The sequence below is a fragment of the Zosterops lateralis genome (assembly GCF_965231275.1).
Source record: "Zosterops lateralis genome assembly, chromosome: 2".
Taxonomy (NCBI): domain Eukaryota; kingdom Metazoa; phylum Chordata; class Aves; order Passeriformes; family Zosteropidae; genus Zosterops; species Zosterops lateralis.
Window position 1 is genome coordinate 81,933,245 of NC_139763.1, and position 27,564 is coordinate 81,960,808.

General features: G+C 36.6%; 1 protein-coding gene across 3 annotated transcripts in view; it reads left to right on the top strand.

The window, feature by feature from the left end:
- GRM5 (glutamate metabotropic receptor 5) overlaps window positions 1-27,564 on the top strand; it is a gene marked incomplete at both ends in the record, with an annotated part of 228,923 nt that overhangs the window by 89,708 nt on the left and 111,651 nt on the right. For all 3 annotated transcript variants that reach the window (XM_083881469.1, XM_083881467.1, XM_083881468.1), the window contains one exon: window positions 10,755-11,004. In XM_083881469.1, the coding sequence (XP_083737595.1) occupies window positions 10,755-11,004 (250 nt within the window). The remainder of the gene's footprint in view (window positions 1-10,754; window positions 11,005-27,564) is intronic.

The window sequence follows — 27,564 nt, forward strand, 5'->3', positions numbered from 1 at the left end:
ACAAATAACCTTTTTCTTTTGCCCAGTTTCTAATTAAGCCAATAATATCTTTAGAAAGCTTTACAGTATTTCTGTGTCTTGTCTGATATTCTCAGCATTGTCCAATTAAAAGCCATTTGCAAATTTCATTAACATTGTTGACTACCTTTTCAGATCATTAAGGAAAACGTTAATATGATGGATGACAGTGTTAAGCACATCACATGAGGCAATCCTAATCAAACTTGAGCATGTTGCAGTCAAAAAGAGCTTCAGGTTCTCTGCTCTCTTTGGCCAAAAGGTTTTTTACTATTGTGTCCTTCTAGGGAACCTCAGCACTCTGGCATAACTGCATATATTTTTAATGTCCTCTTAGGTAAAACCTATCTGAGGTGCATACCCTTCCAAAAAACTGAAATGAGGTAACACTACCTCTTCCTGAAAGAGAAACTGAGGAAAGAGCTCAGCCAATCATGTTTCACTTCTGCAAAAAATAATTTTTTTTTAATAAGAAATTAGTACTTTCCTTCTGGTGTCATAAAAAGGGGACAATGTATTCTTAAAAACAAATCATATCAAGCCAACTTAGTACCCAGTTCAGAATATTTGTGTGAAATGAGTGACTTAATCTTAAAACCATATACTAAGAGGCCATGAATCTAACTTCCCTGTGTTAGGTACAAAACAGAACTTAAATAATTGTTCAAACTGTATTTCTTACTTTCTAACTGGAAACATAAGTTCAATGGCCTTCTTGCAGATCTGCCTTGATTCCATTTTTAATTATATTTCCAGTGATTTGAATTATGATAAACAGAGTATGGTTATTAAATCTGTAAAGAATACCATGTTGAATGACACTACTTCTTGAACAGAATATTCTAGCGCTTAAATACTGGATGAGGAATGATTGACTGAGAAGCAGTTCTGCAGAAAACAAGACCTAGATAAATAAAATGAATCACAAATTACACTTGAGTCAACAGTGTCATTCTATTTTTAAATAAGGTAAATATCCTACTGAAAACACACAAAGAGGTAATGAGTTTTGGAGGCATTAAATAGTCTTTCAATTATACTCTGCCTGGGCAAAATACAAGATGGGAAAGTACCATATCTTTAAAAAACCTACCTGTCTGGACAACCTAAACTAGTTGGCAATCACCTGCAAGAAAACCAGAATATTGGACTTGTTTAATCTTTAAAAAATTAAGTGGCCATGTGATGATTCTCTTAAAAACTGTTGAGATCTTCTGAAAATATTGATTTGAAACACTATTCTCATGTTTGATAGAAAATATTTTGCAGGGTCAAATTCAAAGAGAATATAGAAAAACAGGTTAAGACCCAGGGAAGAAAGACTTATGAAAAGACTAATTTGGATTTGGACAGATTGTTCAAGGTAGCCATGAAATCTCAACTACTGTTGAGAGCTTTTAAAATAAAAAGGATCATGCAAATTTTTAGTAACTAATTATGCTTTATCTATAGGGCAGCTTAATCTGAAATTCAGCAAATCACAGGATGGGTCAGGCTGGAAGGGACCACAGTGGTCCCTGGTCCCTTCTGGTCCAACCTCCCTGCTCAAGCAGGGCCATGCCAGAGCACACTGCACAGGATCAGGTCCAGATGGTTCTTTAATATCTGCAGTGAGGGAGACTCCACACCCTCTTAGGGCAATCTGTTCCATTGCACAATCACCCACACAGGGAAGAAGATCATATTCTTGCCTTCAAGCCTATTCTGTTACTATTTTCTCCTTCTTCAGTTTCTATATCCCAAAGCTGAGGATCACAGTGTCCTAGTGATATCATCTGCAGGTACATTTCAAAAACCACCTTTACCCCAACAAACTCAAATATATCTTTCAAATATTCTTGTGAGTATTCAATATTTGTTGTCCACCAAGTGGCAACAATTATCCAAAATGTTCCTGAAGTGAGAACATCTTCAAGAAAGTAGCTGGTCCCGCAGTATTTGCCTTCTCATCCATCACAGTATATTCTAAAAATTATAAATATATACCAAGAAACTTCATATTGCCCTCTTCAAACCCTTTTGACAAGCACTCTCAGGAAATACAGTCAATAGACCTGCCTTCCAGATACCATACTAAATATTCACAGATTCCTGATAGACCTCTCTGTTCTCCAAGTTCATACTGAAAGATGCACAAAACTCACTCTTGTCCAAAATGAAGGTTCTGAATATGAATGAGTACAATCCTTTAAAGTGAAAATAAGGTGTAGTCTTTGGATTGGACTTGCCATCTTCTTCAGCTACTGTTGGCAAATTTTAGGTGTTGTTTTTTAAATGTTAGACAGTGATTGTTACTACAATAAATGTGAAGTGATCATTATTACAACAAAGCAAAAGTGAGTTTTTGAGAGGCAAAACTGTCATGTTTCGTTCAGTCTGACCAATGTAGATGGTGCTCTTTTACAGCATAATATGTTTATTCTTGCACCACCACCATCAGGGAAACATTTTTATCTTCATTTCACATATGAGGACAGAGAGAAAGGCACTTAGCAGAAAACTCAAGATTAATTGAAGACCTTTGGAATCTAATAATCCCTGAATTATGCTTCCTTTTGTTGGATGACTTCTGGTATTGCTCACCTACTGCAGCAGTAAAATAGGACATCACATGTATTTCAGAAAAGACTAGATGCAAACCATAGCAGAGTTATGAATTAATATTACATGAAGTTATGCTCCAGTTTGTGAATTTACAGAAGTGTAACGTTATTCATTTGTAGAACGGACCAACTCTTTTGAGAAATACAATAATTGATAGCCTAAATTAGAACTGGGACTAGGTCCAAATGCCAGTGAATAAACCCCAGGCAGCTGAACTCCTTGGGGATACACTACATCTGCAATGAAGAGTACAGAATCATAGACTGAAGAGTTCTCACCGCAAAGCCCTCTCCTGTCTGTATTACCTTTTGTCTCCTGGAAGAAACAGCATGCAGTCCAATACTGTCAGTCTCAGGTGTTCTCATTTCATCTGAAAACTAAACAAAAAATGTAAAGTATAACCCTGAAGCAAAATGAAAGAAAAGTTGAGCATCCTTGGAGTCCACTAGGAACTGTTCTTTAATTAATGGAAATGTTTTAGAGTCAGGTAGATAGGAAGAGCTATTTCTCAAACAGAAAGTACAGAAAAATCTTAATCTCTCCTGGCTGAAAACAAGGAGAGCAGTCAGAGATGGCAGCATGTTTCTGCAAGAGCTGTCAGACTTTAAATCCTCTAGTAGACATTAGCATCATGTAGGACTTCAAACATATCTTGGTGGACAAGGACCACAAAGCTTCAGACATTCCAGTCAGCAGGAGGGATCAAAGGAAGCATACAGAAAAGGCTGTTTCCACACTGTTCCCTTTGCTCACATAACAGCAATGTTTAAATGAGTTTCTCTTTTAAAGTTATGAGGTGATAATTTTAAAATACATAAAAGTGAGGTGCATTAAACTGTGAAACTAGGTCATCATTATCTTGAGAAATTAATTTATTATTTCAAAATAGCTCAGAGAAGATGAGAGAGAAGAGACTTTGATATCAAACTGATACTTATAAGCTCTCTTAGATGAGGAGATAATGAATAGATTTGTTTAAATTAATTAAGCACAGTTATGTTTGGAGTATATTATATGTTACTTTTCCAAAATAATTTAAAAGTTGGTTAGTTAAAGAAATACTTTATGAATAGAACTGGTCTAAATGACTCTGGATGAGAACTTCTAGTCAGAAAATACCTAGTAGCTTAAACTAAATCTCACAGAAAAGAGTAAATTATTTTCCTAATGAAAGGTGTTAAATTTGTTTCTAAATGTTCAAATATTTTAGCTAATTACTCTAGAAATAAAAATAGTTTCCTGATTCAAAATACATGTTTGATTTTATTTTACATTGAGACAGTAATATGAGTCTTATATTGAATGATAAAATGGTCTATATCTAAATTAAATACTATAATTTCCAGACATTATTTCAGTGGATTGAATTTTAAGAAGATTAGAAGTGGGGGGAGGCCTTTGGGCAGCTAACATTTTTGTGATTATGAAAACATTTAATGTACTCAAATATAGAAAACTAAAAACCTCAAAACTCTTCACAGGAAAGGAAATTAGGCTCATAGCTACCATGATATCATGGCAACTAATGTTTCCTTATATTGACACATCTTGAATTGTAGTAGGCAACATATCAGGACATAGACAACCCTTTTGGGTCCGAGTTTTATGAGTATTTGGTAATAAATAAACACTGTTTGAAGTTCTTTCAATTTCAACAGATAAGTTTAACATCCAAGAAAAGAGGTAACTGATTCTCCACTATCTGGACACTATTCTGACTACATTGACAGCTGAGGATAGAGTCCCAACTGCAGTCATCAGTGGTTATGTCCCCTATGAGGCCTCAGATGTTAGATTTTGTCCTTTGAATTATTTTGAAATATCCTTACAGAAGGCAAGTGTAGCAATTTTAAGGATGAAGTAAGTAGCATTCCTAATTTAATCCTATTTTTTGCCCTGTGGTGCTCCTTTGCTGAGCAGGGCAGAGAGATGATTTCTGCAAGCCCAGCCAACATTCCCCGTCTGCTTCACTAGAGTAGTCATTTCTTTGGAGAAACCTTCTGTCCATACAAAAGTGTGTACATATTTATCCTTTTTCTTCCATGAAATTCAGATTTTAATTTTTAATATTTTATGAGGAAGGAGCTCAAAGGTCTTGAAGTTTCTATCTAGCACTCAAGATGATTGAAGTGGAGCAGCCCAGTCTCCAAGTGATTATTAAGGAAAAAATCTAGTTGGAAATATTTAAGTGAAATATATTTGGAGGAACTATCCTCATTTAAGTTGTGTTTAATGTGCTGCTTTCAGAATGAACTTCTTATTTTATTTTTTTATTGTTTTACACATATATATTTAATATAGAAACTGAATTTCCATTTAAAAATCATTTAAATAAAGTATTTGGATCACATGAAAAGAAGTTGGGTTTTCTTTTATTTTTTTTAAACACACAGGCTACTCCATAATTTCAGGCATATGTGTTTTGATTTCATATGGTTTGTACCTTTTAGTATAAAATAACAGTCTATTGTCATTTTCTATTTGCAGACATAACTACACAGAAGGCTGTGATTTTGATCATGTTACATCAGTGGCATGTGGTTGCTCCAGCTGCTCGAAAGACTTGGTTTATGCCCCTATTCTTGTTAGTGAGGTACTTTAAAAGACCCACAGTCACAAGAGTAAAATGTGGAAAATATCTAGCAGATAGTAGCAGGTTCTATAGGTGTCTTTCATGATTAATTTGAATTGTAACAGCCAAAGACACTTCTAACATTTCCATTCGGGAAACACCCCCATATCCTCAACTTTTGGGAAGATGATCCTGTTAATCAACCAACATGTTGCCTTTCATAAATATACTGTATTACTCCCACAGGCATTTTCAAAATTATACCAAAGCTATACTTTCTTTTTTTATATTTCTGGCAGTGTTAATCTTTCTGGCACAAATAGAAACTAGTGGAAAATGAAGACTGTATTCCCTTTATTTCTTGCAAAACATATACTGCAAATTCTAACCTGACTTGACTTCTTTTCCTTGGATCAGATACAACATAGAATATTATTCTGGTTTGCTCTTCCTTGTCTAGAAAAATAATGAGAGCATTTCTGCTTAAATAAATATGCTTTGTGACAGGTAGGATTATTACCAGTCTAATGAATGACATAATGCATTTCTTCTGTTTCACTCAAGGCTCCTCTTCTTTTTCTTTGTGAATTTTCACTGTGACCTGCCAGAAACAATCTTACATCTCATATTTCTCCTAAAAGTCGATGCTCATCTATGGTCACTGAAAATCTCAGACAAAAGAACTATCTGATAACAATTTGCATGTACAGCTGTTAATAAAACAAAAAAAGCTCTTTTATGCAAAAAGGCATAAATGACATCCCAAAAAGTCCTGGGCAGGAGAAATGTAGTTTGCTCTTCCACTTGGCAACAGAGACTTTTTTGCCTCCTACTGATAACCTTTAAGGTGATACAGCAGATGTCAATACACTTTTCTAATTAATTTAAGAATTAAAACGTTGTTTTCCTGTGCAATGCACATGAGATCTTAATGGTTTATGGTAAGGTATTTTAATTGGCTCAATTGCTGGGCAGGACGGGAAGCAAGAGCCACCTGCAGTTTGCCTGACCCTTTTCTATCAGATTGAAGTATTATTATGTGCTGTACTATATTAAGCTTCATCTGGAAAAAAAGCACAATCTGTTCTTTTTAAGCTTCTTAATAGTTTCTAGTACTGATTCATGGGAAGTGGAACTAACAGATTGTTATAGTTAGACTGTAGGTGGGGATGCATATGCTTGAGTTTTGAACAAAATTCCAACTCTGCAGCAGGGATAACTCTTTCGCGCAATGATGTAATTGGTTTTTTTAAAAAACATGAAGAGCCATATGGGAGTAGCTTTTGACTGGGCTTAGGGCCAGACATTCAGGTAGGCAACATTCAGGATCCAGGCCGGTATTTTAAAAGAACCCAGCTGCCACGTGTTGCCAAGAAGACACATTTACAAAAGCCATCTACTGCTAATAGTTCTGATTGCAGCACCACAAAGTTATAAGAGGACAGGAACATCAACTAAAAAACTGTGATACCTCCTCCAGCAGAACCAGTTGCAATATAAAGGTATCAGTTTCCAAATACTGAAATGGAGATGGAGTTTGGCGGGGCAAGAGGAGCTGAATTTGACTGTACTTGAGCTCCAGCTTGTGTTGTTTGCGGAGTCTTTTCTGATGAACTGGAATTAGGCAAGCAAGAGTAAATCAAGCCCTCTCTTCTGTTGAACATTTCCTTCAGAATTTTCTTTAAATTTAGAAGTGGAAATAAAATAGCTACATGGATAATTTCCAAAGTATGTAGGCAAGTTTCATCACATGGGACTCACTAAAGAATGTTAGTTTCCAGCTTAGGAGTTCTAAATTAATTTTCACTTGGGAGTAAAACTACAAACTGCATAAGACATCACCATTGTCCATCCATTTGTACAAACCTGAAGCCCCTACATCCTTTCTCCTGTGTCATACACTTGGCTGAACAGTGGGAACTGCCCCATTGGTGGAAACTTGCTCTTGCTGTGGCAGTTTTGGTAGTACTACTATAGGTGTACCAAAGAATCATGTCCCTGAGGAGGCCAGTTCCATACAGAAAGCATGGAGACATGGAGATCCTCTTCCACTGTGAACCTCGCATCTCATCCCCAAGCAAATGACAGAATGCTCCTTACCTGCTTTCCTACTCTCATTCCTTCAATGCCACATGTATATGTTGATGCACATGTATGTTTTATTTAAAAGAGAGCCCAGAGGAAATGTTTACTAATATATGGTGAAAAAAAATTTAACAGAAAAGATTTTCCTTTTCCATCAAGGAGTGTTCATTTTCCCCACAGTATAGCTCATAAGAGATATACATACCTCATCAAACCACTTGCACAACAGGAGAATTCACTATGAATAATTAATTGTGGAGAGTTTAATCAGAAAGGCAAGAGCACCACTGGTGTATGAGTGTCTTGAAGCGAAGCTGCTTTCTGTTTTCATCAAACCTCCCTTGAGTTCATGTCATAGAGCTGTAGTTTTCCCAGTTGGAGACCTGAGTGACTCTCAGATTTGGACTGCCATGACGTATTTTCTTCCAAATGTTAAGAACATAACATTTTCCTAAGTACCCCTGGTAGTTTAACATGTTTCCTATGATTTTGGATGACACATAACTTTTTGTATGGCTTCATAAAATCTCCCTGTCTTGATGCTTGATGAAACCATGGTGTTTGTGCTCAAGCAGACTTTATTTGATTGGAAAAGACTTAATGCACTTTGTGCTCTCTAAAAGACCTGCAATTTTTCAGCACTGTAATTAAACCTATTCTCAACTTTATACCAAGCCTCAGGATAACAGTTTGAATGCTAATAACACTTCCAAACAAATACTGCAGTATTTGGAACATAGAAGATATGCAGTTCTGTAAGTCAACTAGACCTGGCTGGGAATTTTCCACTGAGAGTTTTTTGACTGAGGATGAGATCTTCAGAATTTCGATGTCTTTGGGTATCATAATTTAACCCCAACCAGCAACAAAGCACCAGGCAGCCACTCACTCACTCTCCTACCAGTGTGACTGGGGAGAGAATCAGAAAAGTAAAAGCTGTAGAACTCTTGGTTTAAGATAAAGACAGTTTATTAGGTAAAGCAAAAGCCATGCACACAAGCAAAACAAACAAGGAATTAAATCACTGCTTCACACAAGGTCTTATGCTGTCTCCAAGAGACAGCTCCAAGCCCCATCACATGTAATGGTGATTTGGGAAGACAAACAGCATCACTCCAAAAATCCCTCCCTTTCTCCTTCTTCCCTGAACTTTAAATACTGAACATGCTGTCATATGGTCTGGAATATCCCTTTAATCAGCTGGGGTCACCTGTCCTGTCTGTGTCTCCTCCCAGCTTCCTACGCACCCCCAACTTCCTCTCCAGCATGAAGCACGAAAAGTAGAAAAGGCCTTGTCTCTGTGTGAGCCCTGCTCAGCAACAGCAAAAACATTTCTGTATTATCAACCCTGTGCTCAGCACAAATCCAAAACATAGCACTGTACTAACCACTGTGAAGAAAATTAACTCTACCAGAGCCAAAAACAGCACGAGATATAAAATTTTTCCTCAAACTTTCAACTTCTATGGCAAAGATTGACAATGTTTCCTTGTTCTTTTTATTTTCTGTTTGAAAAAGTGAAATAGTACATTTAATGGTGATCCAGAATGACCTAAATGAGAATACTTTTAGACAAAGTAGTTTATTCCCTGTCAGATGGCTTAATTTTATTTTTGAAGGCCTCTGGGTCTCCTGGGAGTTAAATATGACTGACCCCCATTTTTCCTTCAGACTGGCTTTGGCAGCTATAACACATATTTCATGAGACACCATGGATTTGACCTCTAGCTGAACTGTTTCAGCATCCCATGGGAATCACTTGATGCTCTTGTACCACAGGAAACAGTTTGCCCTAAGGGCATGACACAGGGGTAAGCACTGGACTCCTGATTTACTACTCTCAGGACACACTGCAACAACTGAGTTTAAATGACATTTTGTCCTGACACAATTTGCAATGGTAATGTGGTTTCCATCAGGCCTAATCACAGTAAGGAAGAAAATGAAAGTCCTTTTAGGTAGAGAGACCTGCATTCAGGCTGCCATTCTAGTTGGGTGCAATTTGGAAATTTAGTAGTCTCAAGGTCTCACTCATTCATTCCTGATGTGAAAGGAAGATAATGTTACTTTCTGTCTTGTTGTTCTTTGCCTCTTTCGACTATTTGGACCGTAAGGTCCTAAAACCGAGCACTTTTACATTCATATTCAGTGCTGAGTGTAACAAAGACACTGAGCTGTAGCACCAGAGTGATAGGGATGACTGCCCAGGTGGGCAAGATGAATGCTTGATGGCTCCAATGTCCAAAGTAAAAAAAAAAAATAGATAACAGTCCAAATCCATGTCTGATCCTCACTGCTCCACATACATTTTCACTGTCAGTGTTCCTATGTACTTGTAATTCTGCTGATAAGAGAGAGAATTTTTCTTACAGATTCTTCCACTTGCAAGCTAACAAATTTGTGAAGGATCAGAAGTTTCTTGCAACATTGTCACTTTACACTCACAGTTTTATTAATTAATTAACTGATTGTATTTCTGTGGAATATTATTGAGGGTTTAAGGCATTACTTTTGAGAAAGATTTCCTGCCTCAGAAGCCTTCTTATTTAAATGAGACATGAAACAGATTTTAATAGCCAGATGGAGGAGCACAGGGAACCAGACACACAATCCTGGTCAGGATGACTGTCAGTGGTATCAGTACATTCACTGTTTGAGCACTGTGACTTTTATGTAGTGGCAGTGAAGAAAGTTTCTGTGGTGAGACAGAATAAAAGAAAAAAGGTATCTATCTCTTAATATCAATTACCAGTTTATCCCCATAGAAGAAGAAGATACAGAAGGAAATATGAACTTTTTCCCACTGGTAAAAATTTAATTCAGAACAAACAATAGGAAAAAAAAAAAAAAAAAAAAAAAAAAAAAAAAAAAAAAAAAAGAGAAAAAATATTAAAGCACATTGAGTTCATCTGCACTCCAGTGATCCCTGTAATGCTAATTTTATTATTCATTCTCCAGTAAAAGTTTTTCCTTCAGCAAAATAAATTTTACTTTTCACCCTAACTAAAAAAAAAAAATATTACTTTTCAGATTGCATTATAAATTAGGTGCTGCTACGAGCTTTATTTGCATATATTTAAAATATTACACCTAAAAATCAATTCTCAACTTATATATTTTAATTTATTGAAGTAAATCACAGAACATTTGGTCACATTTAGCCAGTTTAAGAGAATCAGAAGAGATTTCCATTTGTAGATACGTTGTTGTACACATTGTGAACCAGAACCTCACACGTAGTGAGGTACTCAACAGCCTTTGGTTTAAGCAGAGATGCAGTCTCTTGAAGAGTAGTGAATTTTCTAGCAAAATTTGCTGAAAATTTGATTAATTAAAAAGTTAAAGTGATATTGTTAAGATCAGTACAGTGATCTCTCTGCAGAGATGTAACACGTTTAAAATATCTGAAGTTTCCAAAGGAAGAAAAGCTGCTGCAGATTTTAATATATGCATTTTTATTTCTCTTTGTATTTAGGAAACTATGGTGAAAGTGGAATGGAAGCTTTCAAAGACATGGCAGCCAAGGAAGGGATCTGCATTGCACATTCCTACAAGATCTACAGCAATGCTGGCGAGCAGAGCTTCGACAAGCTGCTGCGCAAGCTTCGGAGCCACCTGCCCAAGGCAAGAGTGGTTGCCTGCTTCTGTGAAGGCATGACTGTGAGGGGCCTCCTGATGGCCATGAGGCGCCTGGGACTGGCTGGAGAGTTTTTGCTGCTAGGCAGGTGAGTAATACTGTGCAGTTACAGCCAGCTGTTTTAGTCAACAGGGCAAAAAAAAAAAAAAAAAGAAAACGGTTCAATATTCTGGACAGGAAACACATGAAGCACAGACTCATGGCCTCTCCTATACCTGTTCATATCTAAAAGATGGAAAGTAATGTCAGCTTTGTTACAGCAGTACAAACTCTACAAAGACATGCATCATTTTCATGACATGCCAGGCAAACACAGGTCTGCTTGACCACTCTTAGCAGCAATCTGTAAGGGAAAGCTGGCGTACAAATCTTAGATCTGTATCACCCATTTTGTTCATTGCAGTTTAAAATGCAGTGTGTACATATACAGCCTGAAGCTGTGTCTCATTCCAGTAATTCTGTGTTAAGAATTACTGATGTGGCCTCTGGGTGTACTTGAAACAGAACTTCCCAAAACAAAGTTTGTTTGTTAACTATCACCTTTTCTTCCCGAGCCAATGTGCTGATGTGTGTACTGTCCTAAGGGAAATATATCCTTTCTCTTAACTCAATGATATCAGTGTTTTCTTTCTTAACTACCAAAGGAAGACAGAAAAAGCCACTTAGTGTGTGTTCACCCAGAAGGAAAAGATCTTGGGCTTGTAAACAGAAAGTAAGTTATTGATGTGAACCTAAAGGGATCTTTATATTTTCCCCTTTTTCAACAAGTGGATCCTAAACAAGACAGGAAAAATGAGGTATTGAAAACAAAATGGAGTATACCGGGAGTCAATTAATGCAATTCACCACCTTTTCAGTGCATTATTAGGAGGGGGACCTGTTGTTGTCCCAAGCATCAACCCTACAGAAACACAAGTAAAATGGCTTCAGTGAAACCAGAGGTCCTGGTAACACCTCCAGGGAAACTTTTAAGGACTGTCTTGGCAGCTGGGAGACTGAGTCTGTCCAACTGGTAGGGCACTAGCCTCTGTTCCCAATCTGCCCTGTTGCACACAACTGCCCTTTCCCCTTGGGCAAAGGGGGAAACAAACAGGCAACAACTGTGGCTCTTGTATCTGCCCTCACTCTTTGACATCAGTCTAAGTTTGGGCATTTTCAGATGGGAAACTCTTAATTCTTTGATATATGACAACTTTCTCTGCCCTTCTTTTCAAATTCATTTTATCTGTAGGGACTTCCATAGATCCTTGGTCCTTTTCTGGATAGACACCCAAAGGGACCACAATCCTTAAGGTGAGATTCACCTAAACATTTTTAGATGTCTATAATTTAGACACTTCTATGTAGCCATCAGTATTCTCTTTACAATTAATTGAGCAAAATGGGACCTTCTTAGGTCCCTTGTTTTTAATGTGAATATTTCAAGTCGCTCAGAGAAATTGTATACTAGAAAAGGGCTTGTACAAAGACCATCCTGATCACTACCTTTGCTCGAAAAGCCTACTTGTCAGTTGTTTAGAGTAGATTGGAGCAAATGCCATCTCCACTATCTCTAGCTGAATCTAGTGCCATAGGATGTTTGCTTGCTTTTGTTCTAAATACAAGAAATTGTCAACTATCTGTAGCAGAATTCAAATTTAGAAGCACATAAGCACTGTTTTTTAAAAAAATATGTTGGCCTTAATTACTCTAGACTCCAAACTGTACATAATTTTGTATGGGATTTATGTACAACAGTGTTAAATTTAGCCCTCTGAGATGCTTTTATGGATAAGGACTTCAGGAACTGCTGATTGTGAATAAAAACAGAGCAATTCAGATTATCTCTTTTAAAAAAGCAAGGTGTAAAGAGAACAGGCTTTGAGGCTTTGCTTCAAGTCTTTGTTTTGTTTTGTTTCTTTGTAAAAAATACCTATTTCTAGCTGCACTGGGAATTGTCATGAGTAATTATAAGTAAGTTGTTATTTGGTTTATGACTTCCATTGAGTAAAGTGAAAGTGATAGCTTCTCTTAGCAGCCTAAACTGTAAAGTCTTTCCAATTTAAACAAAAATCCTTGATTCTACTCACCATTTAGGATGTATCCATGCCTGTGGCAGAACTACAAAATCTAATCATGAAAAATGCAGCATGAACTGGAAGTGTTTACAAAGAAAGAAAAAGGAAAATGTAGAGATTTTTTTGTATCATTTTAATTTATTACCAGAGAATTTCAAGGTAATGGCTGAGAAGTGGGTATTCAGACATAGGTTAATATATCCCCAGCCAGTAAGTGCTGCGTTAGACAAGGAGAGCTGGAGAGATATAGTCTCTCTACATTTGGCTCTGTACTTCAGAGATCCCAAGGATCTTGGAGCATCCAGTATTTTTCAATAGATTTGTTTCCAATTTGTTATCAAAATCAGCTATAAACCAGGGGAAAATAAAACAAAAGAAGAACAAAAACTAACTAGTTTTGCCAACTGAGAACTTTTGTTAACCTTTGCATCACCCTTAGTCTGTAGAGCAGTGTTTTATGCTTCTGTCATGGAGCAAGATTCCTGTGTAGGTTGTGGGAAGTTGTGGAGTGACAACGTTCCACAAAAATATTCATTCTTAGAAAAATATTCTCCTTCCACTATGGGCTAATCCATATGCTTTGAGGCAGAGGCAAAAGAAAAAAGCAAAATAAAAAACAGGGAACTTGCAAGAATTCTTGACATAAGTTAAAGCTCTGTTTTCCAGGACCTTGATGTACTGTGTGCTCTCTTGATTTTGACTGTTTAGCTCTGTTTCCTGTGAATATTTAACTGTTGGTCAGAAGCTAGGGTTGTTGGTTGGTTCTGCAGAGAACAATGTAAGGCACTGGCTGGGGGTGGATGTGACGCCAGTACAAACCCAGATCTCATAAAACCAGATTGTATTGGGGGCTTTTTAGTACATCATTTGCAGGGGGTAAAGACAGTAGGCAAGATTTCGAGGAGAACAGATGGTTCAGAGTGCTCTAAGGGGAAAGAACTACATCTGAACTTAAAGAAGGCTCATGAAATTAATTTTTCTTTCAATGCTATGCAGGAAAATGGACTAGGATAAGATTTATACTTGAATTCATTGTCTGATCCTGGAGTTGCTCTGAGCTGACCATTCAACTAAGAAGGCTATAAAAAGACATCCCAAGTGTAATGAAAGTACCTTTCACTGAAATGCAATGGGCTTACAAGAGAAACTTCATCTACTAATGAATACTTTTTTGTTCCCTCACAAATTCTTCTCTCTTGTTTTGTTAAGTGGAGAATTATTTTGTTTCTTTTCCGAATGCACAGAAAGATCTAAATTCACAAAGCCATACAATAGCTTTATGGGAAACCATAAATACCTTAACATCTTTTTGTCCTTGCTTTCCTTTCACCCCTAATATTTTCCATCCAAAGCCTTGCAAAAATATTAGGATTTTCTGAAGCTATATATTTCTCACAGCATCTGTTTTATGCTCAGCTAAACAGAAAATGGATTGCCCAAGGGGAGTGCATATCATATAAATTACCTTATACAGCCCCAAGGGGAGGAAAAAGATACCTTTCAATAAAGTGTCCACTCTTGACCTACTATGCAGTTTCTGAAATTGCATTGCCTGCCTGTGACAGATAGGCAAGGTGGCCTGTAATTAGTGATTGTAACATTCCAGAGCTTTTTGATTCACGGAAAACATTTTAAATGCTTGGCAAATATTTACCTCATGCATCTTGAAGGATTGGACTTAGCCTCAAATATAAGTGTGAAAAAAATTGTTATTTTAACTTGTTACTCAGCTAAATTGAGATATGGACACGAGGCTTCATCTGTTTGTCTTCACTGCTTCTGTTATCCACAGGTCATATGCCAAGAGATAACTTCATTTGAGAATAAATAATATATTCACATAGTAGAATAACTGAGAAACACATCTCAGAAGGAACCATGGAGTATTAGTTATGTAGATAAACCCAGCTTGGTTGTACATGTTTTTCAGCTGTTCCTCATATTATGTAATACTCAGACCCAACAGCTGAAATTTCTTTTGTGTTGTATGCCCACCTTCATCCTGCTCCTCTTGACCCTCCATTTCTGATCTTTGGGAAAAATATCTGTGATGATTCTGTACAATGATAATTTTATTTGATGTCTTTCATTTGCAGGGATTCCAAAACATGTCTCAGAATGGCTAAGTATCGTAGTGTTAGATCATGTGATTTTCCATAATAAAATAGGAACTATTAGTTGCAACAGAACTTATGAGTATTGACTATTAATGTCCTAAATGAAATGGGTTCAGAAAACACTACCACAGCACTAAATAATTATATCTTTTTTTTTTTTTTTTGCTTGTTGGAATTATTTTATCTTATATCAATTAACACTTTTGGGATGGGACTCAGCATAGTGTTGGTGACAGCAGTTACCAAGAGATTATTACTAAGAAGCAAATGGGACATAGACACTCAGTTTTGGGGTAGAAGAATATTAAGATTCATGTATGCAGTCACTATATGTCTTTTACCTCTAGACAAGAGAACTTCCCCTGGCTGGTTTGTTTATCATTAGAAAATAGTTATCATACAAATCTAAAAAGACATCAAAAGATGGAAATTTTGCAAAGAATTTGTGATTCCAAGTACAAGACAGTCAGACTTTTTCTACCTAAAGGAGAAGAGAAGGGAAAGGACAAGGGCATTGGAATGGCCAGGGATTGGGACAATTCCTTGCTCAGGGAAGTGGTGAAATTACCATCCCTGGAAATGTTCTAAGTGTGTGTGCACATGGCACTTGGGGATATGGTTTATTGGTGAACAGTTGGACTTGATAATCCTTAAGGTCTTTTTCAACCTTAATGATTCTATGATTCTAGAGGGAAGGTAGAGGTACATAGAGATAAAAATGGCTTGCTCAATGTTTCCAGCTTCCAAATGCCAGTCCACAAGCAGTACTCCTCTTCCCATTACTGGGACTTCATTTGCTTCACATGTTGAAGTATGCATATGGTGTATCAGATTTACCACTGTATTCGCTATCATATCTGAATTTTTTTTTAAAAAAAAATAATTAAGATTATCCAGACTTTGTTGTATTAAATGACAAAAATTATACATAATAAAAAAATTTATCAGAGATGGAAATATGTCTTTAGGCTCTAGGACTGATTCTGATTTTCAGTTGTCCAGCTGAAGAAACATGGCTAAAATATATCTGTCTCATTTAATCTCTACATGGCTCTTAGATACTTTACTTAGCCAGGATTTAGAGAACTAATATAAAACTGTGACTTGGCAGCAATATCTACAGCAAAGGAATGGGACATCTAGAGCTGCAGGGCATCCCTCAGAGTTTCTATCACCTTTGAAGTAGCCAGGACTTGGTGACTATGTGCTGTAATGTCCTTGAAAAGATGAAGAACCACATGCTACATTTTCAGGACTCACTCTGTCCTATGATATGTGAAGTATGTGCCTTGAGATGCCTCGGGCTGTGCCTCTGAAGCATGCCATGGCTGCAGAGCATGTCCACAGGAAGATGAGTAATAGCAGGACACCACTTCTAGCAGTGTGATGATCACAAGCAATTCAAGTGAGGCTCTGCAAGAGGACAGAAGGACCACTGAAGCTGTGCCCATTCTTCTCAGAACACAGATATTCTCTATCACAAATCCCCTCTCCTAAGATATTTGCTTAGCTTCAGAGGAGATGGATTGGAGGAAATTTTTATTGATTCTAAGAGAAAATGAGCTAATTAGAGGGTAAGTAGTAGAGATGAGGATAAGGAGAGAGAATAAAATGTGGAGGGAGAAGCATTAGTTCCAGGAAGTCCCCAAAGTAATTCAGCTAATAGGATAGTCAGCAATATATATGAAAAAAAAAGCTGGTTAGCAACTAAAAAGGGCAACTATAGCTGAATTAAAATTAAAACAAGATAGATGATCTGAGGCAAATGAGTTCTTTTTAACAGTTTAAAAAGAAATCTTTTGTGAGATTTTGAAAAGTGACTTTTGTATGAAGAAAGATCTCACTGCAAAGGATGTAGTGATTTTCTTCTGAAAAAAGTATACAGTATGGTGTGGGTTAACATGCATCTATCTTTGTACAAGTCCAACTGGTGAAGAAGTTCTTGTAAAATAAATTTGGATATGAAATTTTGCAGATCTGAAATGTGCTCTGCTCTAGATTAATTTTTGGTTATTTCTGCTGCTTCTGGGAAGTACTAATCAGACAAAATTTTTCTATCTAGAATCGTTCTTACTGCCTAACCTGTGACAAAACTGTACAAGATAAATGCAATATAAATGTGCAGGTGTCTCCTCCAGGGATAAAATAAGCAGGTGAAAAGGTACTTTTAGAGTACAGTTGTGCAACCCCAGCCTATATGAACAGCCTTATCCTTTGGCTTCAATCCACAGTAGGCAGGAGTCTGGTGCAGCCTCCCTTGAAATCTGTTTCCTCTAAGACAACTGTCTGCTCCCCATTCATTATTTATCTCTGTTCTCTTGTTCAGGCATCATTGTGTAACCCAAGGAAGCAGGTATCATCATATATGTAGCAATTAAATGCATTTTAAATAGCAGCATTAAGTCAGAATCTTCATTGCTACCCAAAAAAATCCAGGAACTTAACAGCAAAACAAAGGTTTGCTTTATAGAGCTGTACAAGAAATTGGGGAAATGAAAAGTTGTCTTCTATATCCAAGAAGAGTCTTTAGAAATAAAGCAGACTAGAGAGTAAAGAATAACTTGGTTTCAAACAGGAGCTTTGTGGTCTCTGTTTGAGGCAGCCTCATGGCTCAGAGACCCTCAGGGTTGGCAATAGCAGTGGTGTACTGCTGCAGATGGAAGCAGTGAAGTGGTTGGTCAAGGCTGTTTGTGCAACAATTTAAAAAAGCATAATTTCCTTTCTGTTGTTCAGACTCCACAAGCTATGCTTGCGGATTTTAGGGAGACAAGTGAGGCAAACATATCAAAAATATACACTGAAAGTAAATCATTCTACCTAACGTTTTAAACTTTCTTGTATGCCTTTTTTCTTGGCATCTATATGATTTGTTTCTAATAAATATTGTGCCTTGCTGTCCAATTTTACAGTCACTAATGTAGATCAGATAGTGGAGATGTGAGTAAGCTCTGCACCTATTTGGAAGAATGTCTTCATTTTGCTGTTTCAGGAATGATATGTATTCATTGGGGTAGGGGATGGTGGTGGTGGTGGTGAGGGAGTGGGTGTCTACCATGGCATCAAGCTAACAACAGAGAATTTCCAAGTGTGTGTATTGGCACGTAAGCACACCTACACATCTGAAAATGTAGCATTAGAAAATACTCTATCAGGCCAGATCAAAGGTCCATCAAACTAATGTGTTCTTTCTGGGAGTGGTCAGAAGCATATGAATGGCAAAAAGTGACATCAGGCCAGGATGGAGCAAAATTCTGGAGAATTCTTGGTGACTTTGTAAGGGAAGAACTTGTGGTCATCTTTGTGGCCCTCCTCAGTACTCCATGTAACAGGTCCAAAGCCTTAGGACCCCAGAGCTGGAAGCAGCAGTCCAGGGACTCAGGAGAGCAGAGTTGAGGGGAAGAATCACTTCCCTCAACATGTTTCTCCATGCATACTTCTTCTGATGCAGCCCATTATGAGTTTAACTTTCTGGGCTGGGAGTTCACATTGCTGGATCATGTTGAGTTTCTCATTCAATAACAACCCCAAGTCCTTCTTCTCAGGGTTGCTCTCAATCCATTCTTTGCACAGCTTCTACTTGTGTTTGAGATTCCTCCTTGCACTTGGCCTTGTTTATCTTCATGAAATTCACATGGGTCCACCTCTCTAATCTGTCAAATCCCCTCTGGATGGCATCCCTTCCCTCAAACTGTGTCATGATGTGACAAATCATGTGTGTCCAATTGAATTATTTACTTCCTGTAAGTAAAGGTCTACTCTTTCTCACCTACAACTAGCATTAACAACCAAAGGAAGTTAGCATTGTTTGTCAATGTGTTTGAATAGAATTGTACCTCAGCACTGTAGAAAAAGATGGTGGCTCAGGATGTCCTTCAAGCCTTATAATTCTCCACTGGTTCATGTCCACTGCTTGATCCATCTTTGGATAGATTTTCCTAAATTCTTTCAAAGAAAAAAATTACAAAGCCCCCTCAGTCAACTTCTTCCTAAGCTTAGCTACTCCTTATACTCTTCCTAACATCAAACCTATAATTCTTTTGAGCCCATTACTCCTTGTCCTACCCATGGGAGCAAAGGAAGCAGTTTCTAAGACTGCAATTTCTATATTTAAAGACTTAAGCTTACCCTTGTTCTGCTTTGACAACTTCCAGTATGAACAGAAAACAGGTTTTACACTTTGGAATAACATGAGATCTCTATTATCCCAGTGGAAATGAGACATGAGGCAAAGTACAGAAAAAGAGATGTCAAACAATAGTGAGGAATTATATAAGGTTTATTTTAATTGCAAAATGACAAATTCATGAGATGACCTACGCGGTTGAAAAATAGACAGTGCAGCAATCTCAAAAACAACTCCATATTGCCAACAGACCTGTGCCTGCAGTTCTGCATGAAAGTAAGTCAGAGGTATTGCTGGGAAATTGTGTGCTTTTGTGGGTGCCTCTCTGTTCTCACACAAGAGATGTATGCTTCTGATTTTATATTTGACTTAGAAGCTCTACTTTTTTTCCAGAGCTTATTAAAATTCAGAATGGGAGAATTCTATGGGTGGCTGACTTAAGGCCATCTTCTGAGAGTGATAGGCAGCAATCACAAAGAATTTTCTGATGTAAGTCTATTTTGAGAATGAAAGAGACTCTTCCAATTCTAAGAAAAGGAATCAAAAATACTCTTGGAACAATGAAAACATTTTTTATTCTAACTTGAGAAAAGATTAGATGCCTTCTTCTCAAAAACATAAATTCAAGAGGTAAAAATAAATTAAGATCTTAAGCCCCAGCATTGCTATTTCACAATTTGCTGCAGACTACATGATAAAATGTAACTTTTTAAAACATTAAAGCTAAGATGAAAAATGTGACCCAGTATACATTCCTAGAAAAATTTGAAGGCAGTTGGAATAGGATGAAAATTAGCATTATGCTTGAGATTTTCTAATCTTTAGAAAATCTACAGAATTTTGATTAATGAAGTTAAGAGATCCTAAAATGGTCTTCATTAAAAAAAAAAAAAAAAAAAAAAAGTTGTTTCTTCTCCTCTAAAATTAACACTGTGGCAAATAGAATTTTGCTGTAAGGTACCGATTAACACATAAGATCTTATTCCTTTCTGTTGTCTTTGTCTGCAGCAAGTGGGTATGATATTTTCCATGGCTTCTTTTTTACTCTTTCTTTTTCTGATTGATCTGCATCATCCCAGAGTCTACACCCAGGACTAGTGATTCACTGCACACTCACAGGCCACACACACACATCCGTATACAGACAAGATACTTGTGAAAGGGGAAGACCCAAGGGTTTGTAGCTCTGTGTTGTGTCCTGATAAAGAGAATCTGTTCCAAACCACGGAATCCAGGGACTGTCTCTTCTCTCAGAAAATCTAACATCAATTCTGTTCATGTCTTAGTTTCTTAGGTACAGAGATTCTTTGTGTATGTAAGCCATAGAAAACTGTGTGGCAGACAAAGGGGAAGAATTACTTGACCACTTGGATGGCAATGCTTCACCTGTCACAGCTTTGTAACTACTTTAATGTGTCCCATTTTTTGATTAAAGAACAGTGGGACTCAGAAAGGCAGGCAGATTTTTTTCTCCAGCTTCACATTTGAGTTGATTTAGTTGTACTTAAAACACCTGGAAGGTCTGAACATAAGGACATTACCCACACAGCAGCGATTTATACCAGTGAGCCCATCTCACTAACACTGGTGAGTGATTACAGAAGAATATTACTCGGGGTAATGAAAACTTCTGATTTGTAAACTTGTGGTGTAATTCATTTTTCTATCACTCTATTAAAGTGACAAAGCACACACAGCAGTGCATTTCCCCCTCACTATGGCTGAATTATAGTTTCTAGTGAAGCCATTGTCTCTCCAGAGGTTAAGGCTGAAGGCAACTGACAAAGTGAATGAAGTACCAGAATGCACTAAACCTCATTCTGGTGGAATTTAGTCCACTCCTCCCTTAAAAAGATATTATAAATCATGGCAAGAATATACTACTTTCAAGAAGACCAGATAAAAAAGCCATGTACTATTTCAAGGAATACGGCCCAAGCTGAACTTTGTTGATAATTTTCATATTAGAAATGTGTAATAACAGAATTGATTAAAGGAACAGTATTTTAATTAGAAAGTTAAAGTTAATAAAATTTATATTTGCTAAGGGGTCATAACGCTCAACATTTATTCATGTTGGTTAGTGACAGTGAAGGAGGGGAAGACTGAATTATAATGAATCTCTATCCTGGGAAATGTATAGTTATAAAACATGGTGATTTAATACACTTTTACTGCTATGTTAATCTTGGATGCTATTTTGAAATATGATTGGCTGATATGCTTTTTAATATTATTCTACCAATGCATACCAAAAGAAATATTATTCCTTGTATCCAAGGAGGTAAAACAAAGTAAATTAAATATATTTCTGAAAGTCTTCATATTTCAAAAGTTTCAAGCCTGAGCTAAATCACTTTGCTTTTCATAGCCAAATGTGCATCACGTGGATGCTACCTGAGAAAAAAAAATTGCATGTTAACAACTCAAGATCTGATTTTATCTGAGCATTTCAGATATAAGGAAAACTATACTGTAATGTAATGTCAAATGAGCACTACATTGAGGAGGATTACTGTCACAAAATAGAGAGGTTGATGTTATTTTTACACTTAACAGAAATTTCATGGGGCTTTAAGCAAAAGTACTATATCAAAATGTGTTATTTACCTGCTTGGCTTGACACCAGATATTTATACAAAGAGCTAGAAACTCTTGCATAGAAGAGGATGTTGAGAAACCAAAGCACAAATTGCAGGTTGTTTGCCCGGTTTTGTTGATAGTTCATTACTTGAAATGGCCTTCAGAGAAAGACATTAATGAATGCACAATTGGTTTTAGTCTTTAAAAATAAAAATCAAAGACAGAATTGCTTCTGAAGTTGTCATCTCTTAGCTTTATTTTTGAGAAACTTTATGTACTTATTTTTATTATAAGATGTATAAATGATATTATCTAGCAATAATAAAATAGACAGTTTAATTACTTGTGCAGCAATTCCTCTGACAGAAATCTCATTACTTCTTGCTGCTCCACAAGTCCTTGTCATGGGGAATGTCCCAGTACACAGGTTGGGTAAAAGTAATTAGTATTTTCTAATCATGTCCCCCCTTATTTTGCACTACATTGAGCTTAATATGGCAGTTTCACCTGCTGTCAGACAGAAGCTCCGTGGCTGTGTTTGCTATTTCATTCTAGCTGTGCTCTTGTAACCAGATGTGTAAGTGATTTGTACTCCAACAAAGCATTAACTCCTCTCTCCCAGATGAAAACAACAGGGCCAAAGGAGCACCCTGAGTACTATAACAAAGACATGGTGCAAGAACAGAGCCTGCATTTTGATCAACTGCAATAGTTTGGTTGGGAGCTGCAGAAATTCCTAAACCACAGGAAAGCAGTGAAGCTGTTTTCGACCAACCAGTTGACAATTAATATCTTCCTTCTGAAGTACCCAGGGTCAGAGCATAGATCCCAGGCAAGGAAACATTTCTGGGGTTTTATCTGAGGCTTTCTTATATCAGGTGATGACTGTTACATTTCTCCAAGAGTGATGCTAATCCTGAGCTCAGGTTATATCCTCTTTGATTCTCTGAGTGTTGTCTGAACCTTGAGTCATACATATAAGAGAAAAGGAGATAATCGCTCTTCAAAACAAGCAGCAATGGCTTTATATCATAGTTTAATTGCTAATTTAAATAGATTTTTATCTGACCATCGATTGCACTGACAGAGAAGCACAAGACTCATCTAATATAAGACCAGTGTTAAATTGGGCTGAGCTTACTCCAATACTCAGTAGCAAGATGTAGGCATTGTGCACAGGGTGATTCAGACCAAGATGAAGAAAATTTTCTTCTGCTGGGGATTTGGGGTGAATATCTCCAATCTCATCCATTGTGTGCTGAGGATCAGGGAAAATAAATTTTTTGCTAATGTATCCCTCTCTCAGATGGGAATATTTGCTTTCTGGGAAAACAGATGTCATTTTTCTTCAGGTGGGTGGACAGATGAGAAGTCAGGGAGAGGTTTAACAGACATCTGTTCTTTAAAAGAGGGGTACATCTATGGTGGGAATCTACTCAAGGGCAGGAACTTAGTCATGTTCAGGAAAGAAAATTCTTCACCTTTAATCTTTTTTTTCCTAGAAATGGCATAGTAAATTCACATTCCTGCGTACCTCTGCACCTTCTCTCTATGCTCAGAGGCAAGTGCTGACATTTTCTGCTGTCTTTTACCTTAAAAAGGAGCTCTCAGTTAGATGTGCCGAAGGGCAGCTGAGCCTACCAAACAGACTGACTCTAACTACCAAACTCCCCTGACTCTGAGGAAGCAAGTGTCTGAAAACTCTTCCAGCTCTGGGAATTCCTAGTCAGGACTAACCTGGAGGCTACAAACTTCAAAAGCTTAAAACAGTAATTTACAAGAAATTTCCAGGAAGAAATTTGTTCCCTGGTCTTGATTTCAGCTCCACTGATTCTGTCTGAGGCTGTGGCATCCTGACATTTCTAGTGATTTAATGTCTGGGAGCTCTCAGAGACAGACCAAGGTGAATCCAGATGCATAGATACACTACATAATAGTTTCTAAGATTGTTTTCTCTTCTATATGTGTAGCAGCTTTAATGGTGATCTTCTCCCTCAGGGCTCTTAAGATAGAATCCAGAGCCTGGGGCAGTGATACTAAAATTTTATATGCTTGCAACAACTGCGGATTTACTATCAGATAGAAGGTGAACGATTTCTAAGATTAATTGTATGCTCCTGCAGATTACCTGCAAGGGTATTTTTTAAATGTTGTCTTTTGAAAATGAATTTTCTAAAAAATTACTAAGGTTGCATCTGTTTGTTTTGTTATTACAATCCGTATCAGTGGTCGAGAACCAGAAACTTAATCTGATTCAAAGGAAATCAATTATTATTTAAAAAAAATTTACCGATCAATATTCATTAATGACATTGCTGCATAAACTTTATTGAAACTTTATTGAAATTTTATTACAACTTTTTTTTAAACATTCACTTCCGAAAAAATGTAACTTTTATCTTGGTAGAAGAGGAATTGAAAAGTCCTCAGCTATAACAACACGTGTTTTTTCAAAGTTCTGAAAAGAAAACAACTCAAGAATTAAAAAAAATCTTTCTAGAGTCCCACAAATTACATGATTTTTGATCTCAAATTACAAAACTTTGCAGTTATAGAATTTTGCCATTATATTAATTTTTTTTTCCCCATCACTATGATTCAATTCATTATTGTTGTATTACACTGGGAATGTAGTTCTCACAACTATTTTAATGAAACTAACAACCTTAGCATTTTTAGGGACTTTCAAATCAGACACAGTAGCTATAAGGAATGCCAAAAAAAATATTTATTTATTTTTCTTTGACTGTTTGGAGGGTGGATTTTTTTGTTATTTTTCAATCCAGAAAAAAAAAAATTAAATGCTAACCTTATTCTGCATCAAGTCATGAGGAACAGTCAAAAATCAATATGAACTATGAACTATGTTTCTGCTCATAAGTATTCAGGAAGTGATGACTTCTTCAAAGCACTCTTTTCCCTGGCAGCTTTTAACAGCTGGGACATTCTTCCTCTCAAGATTCCCAAGTGTTTCATCCTCCTTTCAATCTCAGTTTAGATATTGTCCTCTATGCTCCTTCTAAAAACATGGCAATAGTGAGCAGAAAGTCAATACCATATTACCTCATGATACTGTTGATTTTTATTCTCCTATCTTTATGTATTTTTGTGTTGTTTTCACTCTTTTCTTGTCTGATTTTATTTCTAAGTTTTTTATGTAGCCTGCAGAGGTCTTAACACCCTAGACTCCTGTGTCTATGAATCTTAAATTCTAAAGTAATATTAATGATAGATTCTACTCCCTGCTTGTAGTTAGGTAACTTTCCAGCTATTGGTTCCAGGCCTTAAAATATTTTAGTCCATTTCTTCCCCGTCTGAGCCTTTCACAGGCAAATCCTCCCTTACATACTTAAAAAGACAGGAAGAGTTTGAGCCTTCAGGAGAACACAGATAAACTAGTCATTTAAATTTGAGATTGTTCTCAACCAATCCTAACATAAACAACTCCTAAACTCAGAGACATTGTGTAAATCATAGGGTACAATTTGCCTTTTATTTCAGAATTAGCATCTTAATTGGTTATCTTGTTATTAGATCTTAGAAAACAAATGTTTCAACGGTCTGTGATATTTAATTAAGATACAGTAAATTGTTTTCCTAAATTGAATTTTGTATTCCAGTGGATATGGTTATTGGAAAAATCAGTTGAATGGAAACAAGTATCTTAATAAATGCTTTTCTTCTGCATTTGAAGCAAGTTCTGTTCTTGAATTAATGCCGATTAAGGAAAATTCTCTAGAGCCTTGAATTATATTTACCTTGAACTAAATTATTTGAACACATATAAACCAAATTTTCTGTATTTGCCTTGCTCTTTACCTAAAAATATGTTTAAGAAATGAAAAATCCTGTTTATGAGATATTCCCAGATTTTACACCATCTATTCAGCATGTCTTTGCTATATGATGTTCTCTTGAAGCGTTTGGTTATGAAAACTAATTACTGTGCCCTATAGTCCCATGCTAGATCAATACTGAGTGTGTAAGAGTAATTTGTCATTCATTAATTCCCAGTTCAAATTCAATGTTCAAAAAAAAATGTGGTGAGAGTAGCTAACTCTGTCAGTCCTGAACATTACTTAAGTTACTATTTTGAACAAATTAATTTAATAGACATTGTTCATTACTGGGCTTTTGTTAACAGCTGGTCTGTGATTTTTTTTACTGTTATTCCTCCATCCAGCTTTATGTTCAGCAAAACTAATCCAGAGATCATTAATTATCCACTGTAAAAGGATGTGCATAACAAAATGATAGATATTTGTGCATAACAAAATATAGATATTTCCTATATCTAGAGAGAGAAAATTCTACCTGAAACATTGCTTTAAAAAATTGCTACTCCAGAATTGCAAAAACCAAAACATCAGGGTGTTTCAGCATTACTCTCATACAAAATCCGAACCATAACACTGTACCAGCAACTGAGGAGGAAATTAACCGTATCCTAGATAAAATTAGGACAGCTTTATAAACCATAATATTCATGATCTACTTCAAGATCATTACATTCAATAAGCTCTCATTTAGTACGCATGCTTCTATCAGCCAAATCCTCTGTTGCACCAAGAAAGTTTTAGATTAAATATTAGGAAATATTTCTTCACAGAAAGGGTTGTCAAGGATTGCCCTGGGAAATAGTGGCGAGATTTAAAAGATATGCAGATGTGGAGACAGAGTGGACATGTTTTAGTGGTGAAGTTGGCAGCGCTGTGTTAATGGTTGAATTTGATGATTTTAGTGGTCTTTTCCAACCCAAATATTTCTATGATTCTATGATTCTGGTTGGAAAATAGGGACATTTTCAAGTCTTAATGAGACAAGAAATTCCACATTTAAAAAGATCCTGGACTGCAGATCCTAAGAGAAAGGTTTTATTAGAACAATCACATCTTTTGCTCTATTATAAAACTGATTTTCTATTCTGTAATCTTGGTAACAGTGCTATTCTTGGACAGTAGAGACATATACGTGTTCTATGCTTTTCCTCACTTTTGATGTTTTTCCCTTTGATTTTGTGTTTATCTGCATCATCTCTCTTGATACTTCACCATCCTGTAGGAACAATAAGTAAAGTAATTAGGAATTATCATGGAAATCTATATGAGATGTTAAATAAGCACTTTACAAATGAATATCTCATGATGACACTAATTTAAAAACAAGCTCTTTAAAATTGTGCATTTTGTTATGGCAGCTGAACTGCTGGCATGCCAAGGAGCTCACAACACAGAGGAGCTTCAAGTAGGCTGAAAAGCCCAATGAAGGAGAGTCACTAGGTTAAAAATACCCAAGTGCTTTATGCAGGCATGATGTATCATTGTAAGGGAGATGAAGTGTGTTTGTTCTGAACCAAAACTCTTGGCTGGCTGTTGATTCTGCAGGGTAATTGAGATGTTAACAGGAAGGGAAAAGTTGCTCAATTTTATGTACACTAGAGGGGTTTTTGTGCTATGGTCTTTCAGTCCTTGAACCATCAAGCATTTTTCAGATGTTCCAGGTTACCTTTTCATGTGGAGGACTATGACTGTCGTGTTGGGTCTTGGAACATCTGAGAGACAGGAGTTTTGGGCTTCAGGTGGGGCAGAGTCTTTCATCCTCTGTATTGGACTCATTGGTTCAATCATTCTGAAATTACTAATGTATGAGCATGCTCTTCCCCACGATTAAAAGGCAATTTTTGTTCAGTCATATTCATAGGGCTCTTTTGGGAATAAAAAAAAGGTGATGAGCCCTAAACAGGTCTTTTAAGATTAGTATGAGTCAAT